The sequence below is a fragment of the Phascolarctos cinereus genome, unplaced genomic scaffold (assembly GCF_003287225.1).
Source record: "Phascolarctos cinereus isolate Bilbo 61053 unplaced genomic scaffold, phaCin_HiC Scaffold_726;HRSCAF=1367, whole genome shotgun sequence".
Classification (NCBI taxonomy): Eukaryota; Metazoa; Chordata; class Mammalia; order Diprotodontia; family Phascolarctidae; genus Phascolarctos; species Phascolarctos cinereus.
The window spans coordinates 80265879-80283610 of record NW_027556098.1 but is presented as its reverse complement, the minus strand read 5'-3'; the positions used below and the strand labels follow the sequence as shown (position 1 = coordinate 80283610).

The following is a 17732-nucleotide window of genomic DNA, read 5'->3' as shown; positions in this document are numbered from 1 at the left end:
AACTATTTAAAACATAATTAACAACAGAATGTCATTCCCTGATTGTAGTTTTTACTTTCTGTCTGGGGAGTTGCGACACATCTGGTTTAATAGAGGGCACAGCGCTAGTTATCAAATTGATGCTCTTGACCTGCCCCCAGAAAGCTGCTGTAAAACAGTGCTGGGTAAATTAAGATAAATGCCAAATTCCTCTGCAGAAACAGGTCTGTGTCATTATTGTAAAAAGGGTGTTGGTGTTTTCAGTCAGGACTTCACAGTCAGGATATAAATACTGTCCTGGGCACGAGGGGCAGACTCAAACTTTGTTATTGTACACGGAAGGTGGTGACTCATTCCACTCCACACTATGCTTGGCTGGAGATTTTAAATTCCTTTTTAAAAACAAGACTATTGTACCACAGGGTAAAGATTTTATTATCCTCAATAATGGGATTGAATATCCCAAGGCATGGAAGCATAAAATTAGATCTGTTGATCCTCTTGCAAAGACTGAGGGTTATTTCCCACTGGATCGGGTCACTGGGGTGGCAGTGGCAAGCCACTTGAGTAAGATTGAAGGGGCAAGAAGAAAACTCAGGTTTGAGAGTAGAAAGGAATCAGTGGCTACACTGAATGCAGCCTTCCCGATGTTGCCGATGGACTAATGAGAGTAGCAAAGGATTTAATGAATTCTTGCCTTGGCTTTATCCCTCATTGGGTCAGGTTCCATTGCCAAACATGAAGAGATGCTTGGAATGCTATTGCCTGTCCAAGACAGAGTCTGTGGGTAATTAGACCTTGTTTTAAAAAAAAAATCTTTTAAAATGGGATGCAAAACCCAAACATTTATATAGTGCATTTCCTGGCTCACAAAATTGTTTTAACAAAACTACTTTGTGAGCCCTAAAGTGCTATAAAAACATGATTTTTATTATTACTATTATTATAGTAATTAAATTATATGGAGAGTATATATAAGTAATTATCATTACAAATGTAAGTATATCATTTAAATAAGTATCATTTTTACTAGGAGAGTCAGTATGGAAAAGAGAGTTGGCCTTCAAATCAGGAAAACCTAAGTTCGACTGCCGTCTCTGGTTAAGTCACTGTAACTCCTCTATGCCCCAAGCAACTTTCTGCCACAGTGAATGGACTAATGCAGGTGTGCAGGTGGACTAGTGCAGGTGTGGATCTGATTTGATCAAGGGAGTTTTCTCATTGGGTGTTCCCTATTTCACTGAAATCAGACGTCCTTTCCAAAAGAAAATTACTTAGGTACAAGTCTGTAAAAAAGGTACCACAGTAAAACATAGACACAGTTTCAGAAGCACACACTCGGAAGCCACATGGCATAGTGGAGAATGTGCTCAGCTTGAAATCAGGTAGGGTTTGATTTCACCTCAGATATTTAGTAGCTCTGTGACAGGGCATGCTTCAAGCAAAACCCTTTGAAGTGATTTATTCATTCATAAACAGGATGCAAAATATATTGGTAGAGGGATTTCTCACACACCCCCACACTGATGAAATCATAGATCCTTCACTTTTTTTATTTGTATTAATACAAAGATGAAAATAGCTTCAGCCTATTTTGTTTTAAATACAAATAAATATTTCACATTCTGAATCTTATCTTTTTTGCCAATTCCAGCTTTTAATTTTGATTGCATTTGTTTATACATATTTTACTTCCTCAGCATGTTTGATTTATGGTTTCCTGCTTCCTGGTATTTGAGGAGAAATAAAAGGGGTTGAAAATTAGGTTACCTATCAAGAGCTCAGGTGAAATCTAGGGACTCAGTTCCCAGTGAAGTCCAGCCCTAGGGCAATTTTCAATAAGGGATTACATGGATATTAACCCAAAAGATTCTGCCTGTTTCTATCCTGCCTGCTAACCTGCAGGGATAATGCCTGGGATAATAAAGTCGGACCATCCTCTAACATGGACATTCTAAAATATGGGAGAAATTGAAATGGCATCTATACTATGCAAATAATCTAATGGTGGGTATTATGACAATCTTTCTGGGCCCCTAAAGAGATAGCTTTCCCAACTTCCATTAAAGTTCTTGCTGCTGTTGTTTTTGCCAGTATAATGTACCAAAGTAAAGATACTAGCTTTTCCCCCTGTAACATTTTCATAACTAATGGAAGTTTTATAATTTATTAAATTTCAGTACTCTTTTCCCTTTGCAGAAATCTCCACTGTTTGAGGCTCTCGCCCTTAAAGTCAGTTATCCTTATTTGCTTTTGCCTTGTCCTCTCCCAATGTTTAAATCAGCTCATTCCTCACTCCAAGGACAAATACCTTAAACTCTCGCTTTGATCTTTTTTGCACCCCCCAGGTCATGGATTATACGGGACTTTTGAAATGTTATCCTCCTGGAGGAAAACTAGAGAAGACCAACATGTTAAAGAGAGAACTGCAGCTGTCTATGCAGACTCCATGCTCTCCTTTTCTCTCACCACTGCCATGTACCTGGTCACCTTTGGGATTGGTGCCAGCCCTTTCACTAACATTGAAGCAGCCAGAATTTTCTGCTGTAATTCCTGTATTGCAATCTTCTTCAACTACCTCTATGTACTCTCATTTTATGGTTCCAGCCTGGTGTTTACTGGCTACATAGAAAACAATTACCAGCATAGTCTCTTCTGCAGAAAAGTCCCAAAGCCAGAGGTGTTGCAAGAGAAGCCTGCGTGGTACAGGTTTCTTCTGACGGCCAGATTCAGTGAGGATACAGCGGATGGAGAGGAAGCAAACACATATGAAAGTCACCTGTTGGTATGTTTCCTCAAACGCTATTACTGTGACTGGATAACCAACACTTATGTTAAGCCTTTTGTAGTGCTCTTTTACCTTATTTATATTTCCTTTGCCTTAATGGGCTACCTGCAGGTCAGGGAAGGGTCAGACCTTAGTAACATCGTAGCAACGGCAACAAGAACCATTGAGTTCACTACTGCCCAGCAAAAGTATTTTAGTAACTACAGCCCAGTGATTGGGTTTTATATCTATGAGTCGATAGAATACTGGAATACGAGTGTCCAAGAAGACGTGCTAGAGTATACCAAGGGGTTTGTGAGGATATCATGGTTTGAAAGCTACTTGAATTATCTTAGGAAACTCAATGCAACCACTGGCTTGCCCAAGAAAAATTTTACAGACATGTTGAGAAACTCCTTCCTGAAAGCCCCCCAGTTCTCACATTTTTCAGAGGACATCATCTTCTCCAAAAAGTTTAACAATGAGGTTGATGTTGTGGCTTCCAGGATGTTCCTGGTAGCCAAGACGATGGAAACCAACAGAGAAGAGCTCTATGATCTCCTAGAGACCCTAAGAAGACTTTCTGTCACCTCCAAGGTGAAATTCATAGTGTTCAATCCATCCTTTGTGTTTATGGACCGATATTCTTCCTCTCTGGGAGCCCCCTTGCAGAACTCCTGCATTAGTGCTTTATTCTTGCTCTTCTTCTCTGCGTTCCTGGTGGCAGACTCCCTAATTAATGTCTGGATCACTCTAACCGTCGCCTCAGTTGAGTTTGGAGTTATAGGCTTCATGACATTGTGGAAAGTAGAACTGGACTGCATTTCTATGCTGTGCTTAATATATGGAATTAACCACACAATTGACAACTGTGCTCCACTATTATCAACATTTGTCCTGGGCAAGGATTTCACAAGAACTAAATGGGTAAAAAATGCCCTGGAAATGCATGGGGTAGCTATTTTACAGAGTTACCTCTGCTATATTGTTGGTCTGATTCCTCTTGCAGCTGTGCCTTCAAATCTGACCTGTACACTGTTCAGGTGCTTATTTTTAATAGCATTTGTCACCTTCTTTCACTGCTTTGCCATTTTACCTGTGATACTGACTTTCCTACCACCCTCCAAGAAAAAAAGGAAAGAGAAGAAAAATCCCGAAAATCGGGAGGAAATTGAGTGTGTCGAAATGGTGGATATGGATAGTACCCGAGTGGTTGACCAAATTACAACAGTCTGACTGTGTCTATTTTTTGCTTTTTCACCCTAGGTCTTATTGAGAGCAAAGAGATTATGTTGATGAAATGATTAGTTCGTTCATTCTCTCTCTCTTTCTTTCTCTCTTTCTCTTTCTCTCTCTCTCTCTCTGCTCCCATGTCTCTCAGTCTTTCCTCTCTCTCTCTCTCTCTCTCTCTCTCTCTCTCATTCTGTCTCTGTCTCTGTCTCTGTCTCTGTCTCTCTCTCTCTCTCTCTCTCTCTCTCTTCTCTTCCCTCCCCCTTCCTCTCTTCCCCTCGCCCCCTTTCTCTTTTTCTCTCTCTCTCTGAAATAGGTATATCCAGAACAGTGGAGGGAAAGGGAAAATGAGCGCGTCATGTTTTCTGTCTCCAAAATAAAGGGATGTGATCAGAAAGAATTAATATACATGCACACACACTCACACACATACACACAAACACCACATGTGCAGACACTTACCATGCATGCATGCACACGCACATGACTTTTAGTCCCTAAAATAAGATCTAATAAGGGGAAATGCATTAGGGAGCAAGATCGTACTTTATGTTGTAGCTGCTGTTGTGTTGTGACTGAGCCCCACTGACTGAAAGGTCAACTGTCAAGGCTGGAGTAGTTTAGCTTTACAAACTTTCTACAGAGCAATAATTCAAGTCAGTGAGTCAGCTATTTGAGATCTTAGCCATTGTGTATAATTTTTATTTTTTCCTTCGATGGAAAAGTTTATGAAACTTTGCCCCCAACAAAAACAAGCTGGAAATGCCATCTCCCATTTACCAAGTTAGAAATGTATTTCCCTACCCTCCAAAAAATTACTTGAATGAAGTAGTTTTATAAAAGGTCATTTATATCCTTTACAATAATTTTAATAACTTTGTATTTTGATCAATGTACCTTTTTTTAATTCAATTGTCATCGTTCTGAAATCTGTCATTCTGCTTTAGAATGTTTAGTAGCTTCTCATGAGAGAGATGATTTATTAATTACCACTTTTCAAGGAACCATTGACTATTAATAACAAAACAAAAATAAGTATTTAAGCATTATGATGGCAAAAAAAAAAGTGCATTTCTCTATACACAGAGACTACCATTGAGGCTGTATCCACATTTCAATGGCACTTCGTTTTGGTAAGGGACAGTCCAGCTGCTGAAATTGTTTGTAGCAGAGTTATGGCAATTCATTCTTAGGAGAGTTGGTCTTAGGAATATTGAGGAAGGGGTGGTGGAAGAGGGAGAGCTACATTGCTAAGGAGGAAAAACTAAGTGATTGCTTCCTATAGTTTCCAATTTATAGTGCCAGCCTACTTTACCTGTAAGGCATGCCTTGATTTAACTGTTTCAGTGTTGTACACAAAAAGAAGCAAGACTAGGGACAGGGAGGGGCTTAGCCCAAGAATTCACCCTGGAAAGAGCAAATACTATAGTATTACAGGGTAGGAAAGGGACAGACAGGATGTAGAAGGCAACTAGATGAGTTATAAACACAAAGCAATTGATGGCACATATCAGCTTTCCCCTCTTCTTGGGAACTTTTATTCCATCACTAAGTGATATTCTTCTTCCCTCTCTCTGGCCCCCTCTCTCTCTTTAGTGTCCCTTCTCTTAATGTTGGCATTCCTGGGTTTTGGTACAGTTAACCAAAAGCTGGATGAAGAATTGTTAATGGACCGAGTAAGAATTGTTTTGATCTGAAAATAGCTGTGCTCATGAATTGTGGGAGATTCTCAGGTCCTGTTTTTCCTTGACTCTTTGACAAGATCTTTTTCATGTGTTGACACTACTGGGCTTTTATGCTGTTGACCAAAAGCTGAATGAAGAGGTTAACAGGTCTAGTCAAAATTGGTCTGATCTGAAAATAGCTGTGCTCATGAATTTGGGTTGTTCCCAGGTCCTGTTTCCCTTTGACTCTGTAAAAACAAAAGTAGAGGCCGAGGAAAGTTTGAGACAAATACTGCAATGCAATTCCCATATGTAGATGTTATCCTGAGTGGATGTCTACACTGGTGAGAATCTTCCAAATATGTTTTACTTAGCAAATGTTTTATTTACTTACTTTATTCTCAACAGACTAAGCTGCTTACTTTTCTGACAAAGTTTCAAATGGAAATTTTTTCTTCATCTTTATCTTTTTAACATGGTTTCACTGGAATGCTATTACTCTTTTCTACCTACATCTATGGGAAATTTTCTTGGATTTTGTTTATAAGATTTTAGTGACCATCTCATAGAAACTTATGAAGAAGCACCTTTGTAATTAAATTGGCCAAGTACATTCAAAAGATAGCACTTAGTAAAAATTTCCTGGGAGTTAAGGTAATTTCCACACAAAGATACATTGGATAAACTCATATTCCTTGAGTTAGCTAGGTGGTGCCGTGCGTACAGGGCTGAGCGTGGAACAGCATACACTTACTAGCTGTATGACCCTGGGCAAGTCACATAATCTCACTGTGCCTCAGTTTCCTCATCTGTAAAATGAGGGGGTTCAACTTTATTGTCTCTAAGGTCCCTTACCATTCTAAATTTATGATCTCCAATATTTCACTTGCCTGTGTCGACATAGTCTAAAGAAATAAATAAGTGATTTCTTCTAATGCACAACTCATTCCCTTAATTCATACTGAGCAATAAGGCCATATATTTATTCACTCTACCAGAAGATAATGGGTCTTAATATGAGAGTTTGGCCCTAAGAAAAGGGCAAGTTGCATGATGGAATTGAGACCAATTATCTCTCCAAGGGGGTTTGTAAGAAGTAAGTATTTGTAAAACAGTGCTGAAGAGGGAGTTGGTTTGATTTTTTTTTTTAAATCCTGTATTACTGAATCATTTTTTGAACAGTGTGTTCTAAATCAGCAATTGATTTAGTGTTGCCAACATGAAGTAATGTGGCTGAAAGGACCTCACAAAACTGACACAACAAGCAAACCAATTAAATGGATTTTGTTGAGAATTAATCATTCAATTTGGTCAACCAAAATGACTTTTTACAGAGCATTATTGTATGACAAATGTTTCTCTAACTATATTGAGTTTCTGTACCTTTGGGTATTATATTTATTTGGAAATGAAGGGCATTTTAAGACTTTTCAACCATTCTATCATCATCTAAAATTAAGGCTAACAGACCTCTCACTGATATTTTAGGTGACCTGTGGAATAGCTCCATCTAGGTATGGAAATCTGTGTTCTGAGATTATTGAATAGGCTTTAATTTGTGAAATGGTTAAGATCCACAGAGAAGGTTTCCTTAACTATTATCCAGAATCAAACCCTTACAAAACTGGGAATACTTATTAGCTTTCAGTTTTTGAAATGTTATGCACTGAATTTTTATATGGAGGAACTAGATTCCTGAAAATGCTTACAAAATTTTAAATGTTCAGATTCCAACTGAAATTTTGCCATTTCAGTTTAACCAAAGAAACGTTGTAAATGTTTTTGGTTGGGGGGAGGGGAAGCATTGGTTTTGGTTTGGATTGGATTTTTTTTTTTGCCAAAGAAAATATTCCATTCTTCTAATACATTTCTGTCTTCGACTGTGTAACTATTTGATGTTAAGGCCTCAAAACGGGGGGAAAATTCGTCAAGGTGATGGTTTATCTAGTAATATACAACAGAAGATACCATGAACTCACCAGAGACTGAGGAGCCTGGAGGAGATGGGAGTGAGGCAGAATGATAGTGGAAGTAGGGCATTCATGTCCTATCGTACAACCACTCTCCAATTTAAATGACATCTGAATTTCCCAGACCAAGAAAACAAAATGCTACATTTTGTTTTTGTGGGGGGGAAAACAACAGGCAAAGCTCCAAAGACTTTTTCTCCAAAGTTTCATATTAAATAAGATTGTCCATCAGCCTCTGCCATCAGCTTCTGTCTTCTCAGCTCTCAGTCAAGTATCTTCTGTGTGCTCTGTGTGAGAAACTCAGTGTATCCTCCGAGTATCCATAGTGTATCCATTTTTCATTTCCATTTCTGAAAAATACACTCACTTTTATAATACTTTAAATAAATTATCCTTTAAATGGATTTTTCATTTGCTAGACCATCCTTGCATTTTTCTAACTACTACCTAATTGCCTTAAGGCATACTGGGAGTCAAAGGCATATTCCCTTTGACTATATTAAATCCATTTTTCATTTAATTATGCAGTATCTACCTGACATAATTGTTTTGAGATCCTCATTTAAAGCATTCTATGAGCTATTCATAAACTATTCCTACCAATATATGACATAGCCCCTTTTGCTCTCTAACATAAGCAGAATGCATCTGGCCATCTTCACCACAGCATAGCTTAGAGTGCTCAAGAGCAGTTATGGAAAATAAAGTTACCTGGTTCACTCAATCCTCAAGAATATTCCATATTTTTTGCAAATCCAACAGATTCTGCACGCATGTGTGTGTATACACACACATATGTATACATACATATGTAAATTATATACACATATGCACACATATATGTGTGTATATGTATTATATGTTTTTAAATCCAGATGTAGTGGTGAGCCTACATAGTAGCAAATCTTAACAGAGATAGGAGACAAGAGACCTTGTAGGGTTTGTGATTTGAAGGAACTTCATTCAGCCTTACTCAATAATACTGACCTTATAGCCGATTAGTTTAATATCATAGACATAGTCCTTTAAATATTGAAGGGTTTTCCATCTTCTAGAGGACTGTAAACAGCTTAATTGATAGCTTCAAGGAAGACTTAGGAATGAGACAAAGGATAGTCATTTGAATGGACCAAAGATTGTGATAGACTTGGCTTGGTATAGTGGAGGTAGACAGTTTGCAAGTATCAATTTCACAGTCCTTATCTGAGAAATTCCCTGTAAAATTTTGTCTTCAATCAGTACTAAATAAAATGTACTTTTCTGCTGTTATTTGAAGAGCACAGATTTAAGAAGGTAAGAGAAATCAGAACTTCAAAATGATAATATAACATTAATACTTCTGGATCCACAGGAAAAGAAATCTGAATGAGAGCAGCCAGCACACTGCAGCAATACTCCCTGTGGTGGTTACAACTGTTTGTTTCTATTTCATGCCATTCCAGGAGAATGAAAGGAGGAAGCCTGAATGAGCTAGAATCATTTCACTGTTGGTATGAATGGCCAGTGTCAGATTTTTCTCCCCAGTTCTTCTCTCACTTCTATCTCCCTTTCCCCCAGGTGTTCCCTTTGAAGTCCCTTTGATGTCCCTTAGAGCTCCTTGCTAGTCAGGAAAAAGTATAGCACCAGAGAATTGCCCTCTGAGAGGATTTTCTAGTCAGATTAAAATTAGCACTGTGAGAGCATGGAGAAGCCTTCCTGACATGGAAAACAAGCTTGCTTTACAAGTATAAAGGAGGAAAGGGACACAACCTTGCCCCATGCTGATGTGAGTGGATGTGCCTGTGAAACATGCTAGCTTCTGCCTCAGTGTTCCAAATAATAGGATGGCAGAGCTGAAGGGGGTCTGGATGTTCTCCCCACTCTTTTTTTTTTTAATAGATGAGGACAGTCAATGACTAAGTCAAAACTAGAATCCAGTGTTGCAGGAGCTCAGTACCATTAATTGATAGCCTGGGTTCATACACTGTTAGAATTAAATTTTCTAGTCAAATCATAAACATTAAAAGTCTGATTCAAAGAGTCCTCACTCTGGTTAATGAAGTTATTACACGTATACATGATATCATCAACAAACATTCAATTTAACTAGAATTTACAGTATATAGTACCTATGGGTAACTATCAGCTATGATGACACAGAGACAAAAAGAAAGAAAGAAAGAAAGAAAGAAAGAAAGAAAGAAAGAAAGAGAGAGAGAGAGAGAGAGAGAGAGAGAGAGAGGAGAGAGAGAGAAAAGAAAGAAAGAAAGAAAGAAAGAAAGAAAGAAAGAAAGAAAGAAAGAAAGAAAGAAAGAAAGAAAGAAAGAAAGAAAGAAAGAAAGAAAGAAAATTAATCCCTGCCCTCAGAAAGTGTATGTCCTGCTGGGTAATACAACAGATCAATGTAAACAAATAAATGATCATAAAATAATTTGAAGAGGGAAGAATACTAACAATTTGAGGGACTAGAAAAGACTTTCTTTGGAGGTGGTGCTTAAACTGATCCCTGATGGAAGTCAAAGGATGAATGAGGGGAGGGCATTCCAAATACAGAATACTGACCGTTCAAAGACACGGGAGCAAGCAATAGAATGGTAAATGTAAGTGAAGGGAAAGGGGCCAATTTGGATCATTAGGGTCCATCTTGGTGAGCAACATGAAATAAGTCTGGAAAGGTACCAGAGTTGTAAAGAGCTTTAAATGTCAAGCTGGCAAGTTTGTATTTTATATACATGATAGGTAGCCACAGATGCTTCTTGAGCTAGGGAATTACATGGTAAAGGCTGCTGAAAATGTTTCTTGATGTCGATTCTCCCCTTCAAACCCTAAATAGAAAGAAGGGGATGAGTCCTAAAACAAGCTCTTTGTGTCGGGGAGAATGCTATAATGTTGCTTTTCTTCTCAATTTCCATTGCTACAATGGGAAATTTAAAAAAAAAAGTTATGTTCATTGCATTCATAACTTCTTTTTCTCCTTTACAGAAGATACACTCAGTGTCATTTACAGTTATCCTTGAAGAAATGCCCTCAAGATATTACTAAGGGTGAGGACAAGTATATCCCTGTATCTCAGGCCATAACCTCTTTCTCAGTTGAATGGCTTCCAAGCACTTCAACTGAAGGTACAACACCAAATGATAGTGTATACTACATCCTAAACAGGGAAATCCTTCCCAAAGATAAGCCCCCATCTCCCCCTCCACATAAAGGTATTATATTCTAAGCATTCTTATGCACCATTACAACCACAGTAACCTTACTCAAAGTAACCTCCCTCGGCTTGGCTCCAGTTTAATTGCAAGCATAAACACAGGTGGCTTGTCTTCCAGCCACATTTGTGCTCTAGGTCTTGAGCTTGCTATCCAATCACAAAAGAAGACATGGAAATAAATTTCATCGAGCCTGCTTCTCCCCATAACCTTTATTTTGTCCACCCTAAGCTTCCCCATAAAGAGTAGTAGGATGGTGAAAATATATACTGGATTAACTTAAACGCAAAGCCATTGAGAATAACTGCAAGACAAACAAGATGGTACATGCCTGTGAACTCTGCTACTGGGAGAAGCTGAGGCTAATGGAGCACTTGAGCTTGATGGTTCTGAGCTGCAATGTGGCTAAAGCTGATTAAGTGACTGTACAAAGGCCAAACCAATATAGTGAACCCTGAAGAATAGGGAAGCTACTTGGTAGCCTCCACCTTCTAGAGAAGGGTGCGCTGACCTAGATCAGAAACAGAACAAGCTTCTGTATGCATCAGCACTTGCATTGGACCCCTGAGTGGCGATGAGACAGTCTCAAAAAGAGAGAAGAAGAAAGAGAATGAGAATGATATCCATGAGCTATGTATGCCTAAATATGACATTGCTAAAAGCCCTAAAGGAGAGGATGGCAGTGCCTGGTAATCAGTTCTTCTCCTAGAATAATTCTACAGGAGCTAGAACATGAGTTTCAGTGGTTATCACAGGAAAATCAAGACTTCTATGTGCTTTCTTATTTGAAGTGTTTTGCCAGTTCAGGAGAAGGACAGAAAACCAGCAATTTGGTAACCTCTTTGCACTGTGCCCATTAGTTTATGACTAAGATGGCAATGACTTATAATCTTCCACTTAACTGTTGCTGCTTCCTGAGAAATTCCCATTTCGCAAAATAACTAATTTTAAGGTAAGTGTCAGATAAGAATGGCATAGTTTTGCAATATCCAAGACATTTTGAAAAAGTTATCAAAAAACAAACCAAAAAAAAAAAGACTAGCTTTTCTCCTATTCATCAATGTAAGTGAAGGTGAGTATTAGGAGCCTCACAAAAGTAAGAGCACTGCTGAAGGCCTTGTTTTCCATTTTTATTAAAATTACTTGTACACAGCCTAATAAGTTTCTTTGAAGACTAAGTCCCGAGGGTCTATGATAATTGATGCAACTGCTATAATGTCTGAAAGGACCACTTCTTTAGCCTCATATAGATTGCTTGCAAGAAGGCACCAAAGTATGTCCTCTTCCCAGGCAGCGTGTATTATGTGTATAAAGTCAGCCAAAGGTGTTAGAATAGAACTATACATGCACCATCATTTTTGTTGTTGTTATTCTGTCCTTTTCAGTCATGTCCAACTCTTCATAACCCCATTTGGGGTTTTCTTGGCAAAGATACTGGAGTAGTTTGCCATTTCCTTCTTCAGCTAATTTTACAGATAAGGAAACCGAGAACAATAGGGTTAAGTGACTGGCCCAGAGTCACACAGCTAGTAAGTGTCTGAGGCCAGATTTGAACTCAGGAAGGTGTCTTCCTGACTCCAAACCCAGCATTAACCACTCTGCCACATCTAGCTGCCCTATGCCATTGTTATAGGCTGGAAAATGCCAGAGTAAAAGACATACTACAGAATTTCCTGTTCATATTTAGCCATAGTGCATGCAAAAATCTTTTTGCCTCATTAAGTAAGTACAGTTGTTGGATATCACACTATTGTGTATTTTCTTAGCTGCCTGTGAGACATAGAGCATTTTCTTAACATTTCCAAATTACAGGAGTAGTTACCTTTCTCCTCCAAAAATTCTCCCATTGGCATGGCCTCATGGGAATTTGCCTAGTCTCTTTGTAGCATCCTACCTGTCTAGCTATCTGTCCACAGAAACAGTCACAAACCTCATTTATCGCTATCATATGTTTGATAGTAACACTAAATAGCATCTGGCTACCTCAGGGAAAGAACTTAACCTCCAGGAAGGCAAGGAGATTGGAAAAATCATTCTGAAGGAAAATCTGCCCAAGTAAACCACAAAAACACACAAATAAATAGTAAGAGGATGTGGGGGGCAAGAAGGAAGTTGAGGAGACACATGCCCCCACTCACCCATGGGGGAAGGACAAGGAGGCAAGAGACAAGGACAAAGAACCTAAACAAAGAATAAGTACAGTCACTAAAAGGGAAAGAAATGAGCTATATGTCAAAAATGGCTAGAAAGTTGAAGGAATGTCCAGTTATGAAAAGAAGTGGAAGGTGAAAAATGAGGCAAAAAGAGAGTGTATTTGGAGATTCACATAAGGGAAAGTCAATAAAATTGAATCTACATTTTTGTATGAGCTAAAATGTATTTTGAATTACTGGCCTATAAATTCTACCTCATAAATTTGGTGGAACTCTTCAGGAAACACCTAGGGTCATAATTCAGTTGCCAATCACTATGATTGTATAATCCAGCTTGGAAGCAGAGACCAATATTATTGACTGCTAGGACCAAACCAGGTAATGTGCAGTCTAATTTCTGAAATCCTGTAGCCAAACCAATTTCTATCAACATGGAAATATTTCAAAACTTCAAAAAGGATTAGTAGGCAGTAATTTAGTTAATTTAATTTTTAACACCCTCCATTTACTAATACTTCTTAGTGGAGAAGGAGGGACTGAGCATTCATACAGTGCCTCGGCACCATGTCAGGCATTGAGCTAAGCATTTTTTATGAATATTAAACAGAATGTAAGCTCCTTGAAGACAAGGACTGTGTTACATTTGTCTTTGTATTATTAGCCTAGCATTGGCGCTGGTACATAGGAGGGGTTTAATAAATAATTGTTGAATTGATTATAGGTCAGCTTTTGAAACAGTGCTTTCCCAATTAATTTTCAGGGGAAGGAAAATGAAGAAAAGTACATATAATAGTTTTTTTCAAAATCACGATGTTGAACCTTGAAATAACAGAGTTTGAAATCTAAAAATGCTACTCCTTCCTCATTGTAATCTATACTGAAAGAGGTACCTGTATTGCTTTTTTTAATATATAATATTGTGCTGTCATCATGATGTATATTTAAATTGTTTCAAAAGTAAATAAATCCTAAGACTACTGAGCTTGTTGATAGTAGGCTAAACAATATGGCAGTATTCAAGAATTTTATGGTCTGTTTTCCTAGAACAGATTTGATATCATCTACATTTACCAGTAATTTAAATGGATTCATATTCACTAGGAAAATAAGGAAGTCAGGAAGCAATAAATTATGAATGGAATTGCATGTACCAGGGTGGGCAGTGAGTTCAGACTAGCAAATTTCAGGACAGGTACTAACTGCACAGGAACTCAAACCATTTACCCTACTGACAATAGGTCAGCCATGATGTCCTAATGGGTATAGAAGAGTGCATACTTTGGTGGAATTGAGAGAAAACTTGAGTAAAACAACTTTCCACAATGAGTTAAAACATCTATACAGTAAAGAAATCTAATAATCTAATTAAGCCCAAATATCAAAATAATTAATTTCAAATAACATTTTAAAGAAGATTGAATATCAACTACGTAATAAAATCATACAAATTTGTAGGAAAAATAACTTGAAATCACCCCAAAAGTAGGTATTTTGCATGAAATAAGCTTACCATTTTCCTAAATATCTGTCTTTCTCAACTGCAGGCGCACGTGCACACACACATACACACACATACACGCACATACAATGTAAGGCAGAATCTCAGTGGTGACTAGTGATCTAGTAAGCATTGAAACAAAATTCTGTGGCTCTAAAGAGAGTTTTATAGACCATAAAAACCTTCAGGCTACTTATTGTATCAGTATTGAAAATTGTTAATGTCAAATGCATAAGGAGTCCTTAATAGACTCTTCTTTTGCATAGAATGCATAGGAGACTTCTATCTTGATGTCAAATTTCAATAGGAAGGAAGACTTCAGACTTACTTCAGATGCTTTTTCATACTGTTTTCTACTCTACTAATAGACTTTTCTTTTAAATGGCATTGGGTCTGAGTAATATTTTAATGTGATTTTTAGTAATGTTGTTACAGTTTGGGAAAGATACAGTATAGCTCTTTGATCAGTTTAGTCAAAAGTGATGTGCTTTGTCAGCAATGGATAGATATTTTATTTAATCCCTGTTTCGAAGTGTGTAATCTGGAAGGTTGAATCTCCTACTTCTTGTAAAAGATGTTACCAAGGCTTTCAACACTCAAGTTTGTGCATTAGCCTTATGCTCCTACTTTTCTTCTATTTACATGATATTTCCATAAACTTTTTGTATTATTCAACTTATCGACCCTCATTTTAATACCTCGACCTAGAGGATGTAGTTGTAGGATGTAGACATTTTCAGTTCAAATTCTGTGACACCAATTGGCAGCTCCTTTCATCTCTTTTGAGTCTTAGTTTCCTCCTTTGTAATAATGAGGGTACTTGCACTACCTACCTCACAGGGTTGTTGTGAGGAAAGTGCTTTGTAAATTGTAAAGTACTATAAAAATATGGGGCTTCAGGGTTGGTTCAATTTATAGTCATGAAAGTTGCAAGAAAATTCTTTGCCTCATTGAGTATATGCACCTACATCAATAGGAAAATCCTTTTGGTTCCATATCTATTTGTACTTGTGGGAGAAGACTGAGTGTATTTGTTACACATCACAGGTTGCACCTTATTGGGGAAGAAATGACAAAAGTATTTATGGAAGGCATAATTGCAAACACTGAGGATTAGTAAGCATTTTGTTTCCCAAGGCCAAAGATGTCATTTAACTCATCTACATGTTTAATTGAATGGAGACACAATGTATACGGTTGCAGAAAACCTAAACCAAACTTAGATTTGTGTTACAAGCACTGAATTAGAATGTTCATTTTCCTGTATAAGTCTTTGCATATCTTTATATTTTGCCACAGTAGTTCTGAGCTTAGATAATCTGGCAATTTGGAGCAACAAAGAAGAGAAGTCTTTATCTTCCTCCTGTCTGCTGAAGTCCTTACTTAGCCCATTTCCATGGAAACTAAAATCAGATCACCAAGAAAAAGAAAAGGGTTAGTATTTTTTTAAAAGAATCAACAATAGCCTTTCCCACACTTTATCTCATTTAGTGGACATCTATATAAATAGAAACAAGGTCAGGGACATAGACTAACTTGTTTTTTAACCAAACCATCAATGCTGAGAGAGAGAGAGAGAGAGAGAGAGAGAGAGAGAGAGAGAGAGAATGAGAATGCAGTCCATAATAGTCAGTATTAGAATGAGGCTTCAAATAACTTTAGGAGAATTCGTTTGTATTTTCACCGTCCATCTGTCACATTTGTTCAAAATTGAAAGAATTTTGTAGTGAGGAGCCCACAGTGGGGCTAGTCTGTCTCCTGCAGTTCTCTTTTTTCCTCTGTACATTGCTTTACATATACACATACAAGTGGGAAAGGAGGGGGGGGGGGACAATACCTGTGATTTCCTTGATACAGGGAATTCTCAGTAAGGCAACTCCCTCAACCAATACAGATTGTCATCTTCTCTATATTTCAGAGTTCTCTCTAAGCCTGGGGTATTATGAGGTTAATTGATTTTTTCCAGTGGTCACATATGTAGTGAGTATACATCAGAGGTAGGCTTTGAACACAGATCTTCCTGACTCTGAGGCCAGATCTCTATCCACTACATAATACTGCCTCTCCATAAATACCAACATCTCCCCCCAAAAAAAAATTCCCTAGAGATGAGTGGAAAGAAATTGAATGACTCCATTCCCAATATTTCACATTCACTTGTGGAAAAAGGTTTCCATAACAGTGAAGAATTATGTGTATTCATTACATTTATATGATTATATTTTATAAGGAATTATTTCCCTTTAATTTCTGAAGAGAGCCTCTTGTTTCAACCTATGAAGTTGGAAGGGTGGGGGAGTATTGCATCACTTAAGCATTTAATTATATAATATTAGGAACAGAAGAATGCTCCAGGCTCCCCAAACAAAGTCATCGAGCACTTCAGAGCTGGTACACCATTCTTGACAGGAGAAAACTTTCTTCTTTTGTTCTTTCATAGACAAATTAAACCATGTAAACAACTTTTTAAAAGCAGGCTTTCTTCCTCTTAAGTGTCCTTACGTTTTAGGAAAATGTTTCAGAAAAGATGATCTTGCTACATCTTTCATCAGGTTCTTTCTTTCCATCCCTCTGATGGGGGAAAGTTAAATCTCTCTTTTATACTGTGTGCCTCATGTGGCATTTAGCTTTTGCTGGCATTCAGTATAGAAGATAGCCAGCTCTGTGTTGCTGCTGGGAAAGGTCAACAGGGTTTGGCCATAAAAAACAAACTGTTTACCTCATTGCAGGGTGTTTTGATCCATGTTCAATTCCTGGTTGGCTGGTGAGCTGAAGAGAGGGTCAGAAAATTCTCCCTAAGTACGAAGTATCAGATTGGAATATTGAAGGGAGAAATAATTTTTATTTGGTAAAATTGAAACACTTTTCTAGATTTTAAAAAATTAGAGGAGAATGAGGGATGAGGAAATTATGATTCAAGTGAGTTACCTGGTTTTGCCAGGTGGGTCTTTGAATAATCCAATGAACCTCACTTCTTTTTCATGGAATAGGGTATTGAACTGATATGGCATCACTTAGGTAGAATTCTTCATTTCTGATGGATTACCAGTGTCCAAGCTAATCTAAGGCTATCCCCTTTTTGGTCACTGAGTTTAAGCTAATGTGTTCATACATATCTCCCTAAAGAAGATTATTGAATCAACTGTAACTAATAGTCATCTATACAAAGTAGACAGGGATATATAGATAACATGCTTGCATGTATGCTGGAGGATTCAATCAGCAAACATCAGGACCCAAGGAATTCATGGATATCAATTGTGTTTTCTAGTATTCATATGAC

General features: G+C 37.8%; 1 protein-coding gene across 1 annotated transcript in view; it reads left to right on the top strand.

The window, feature by feature from the left end:
* Window positions 1–9811, top strand: part of PTCHD1 (patched domain containing 1) — a 62689-nt gene extending 52878 nt beyond the window's left edge. The window contains exon 3 of the mRNA XM_020989894.2: window positions 2328–9811. Coding sequence (XP_020845553.1) covers window positions 2328–3982 — 1655 coding nt within the window. The 3' untranslated portion in view covers window positions 3983–9811. The remainder of the gene's footprint in view (window positions 1–2327) is intronic.
* Window positions 9812–17732: the final 7921 nt, after the last annotated feature.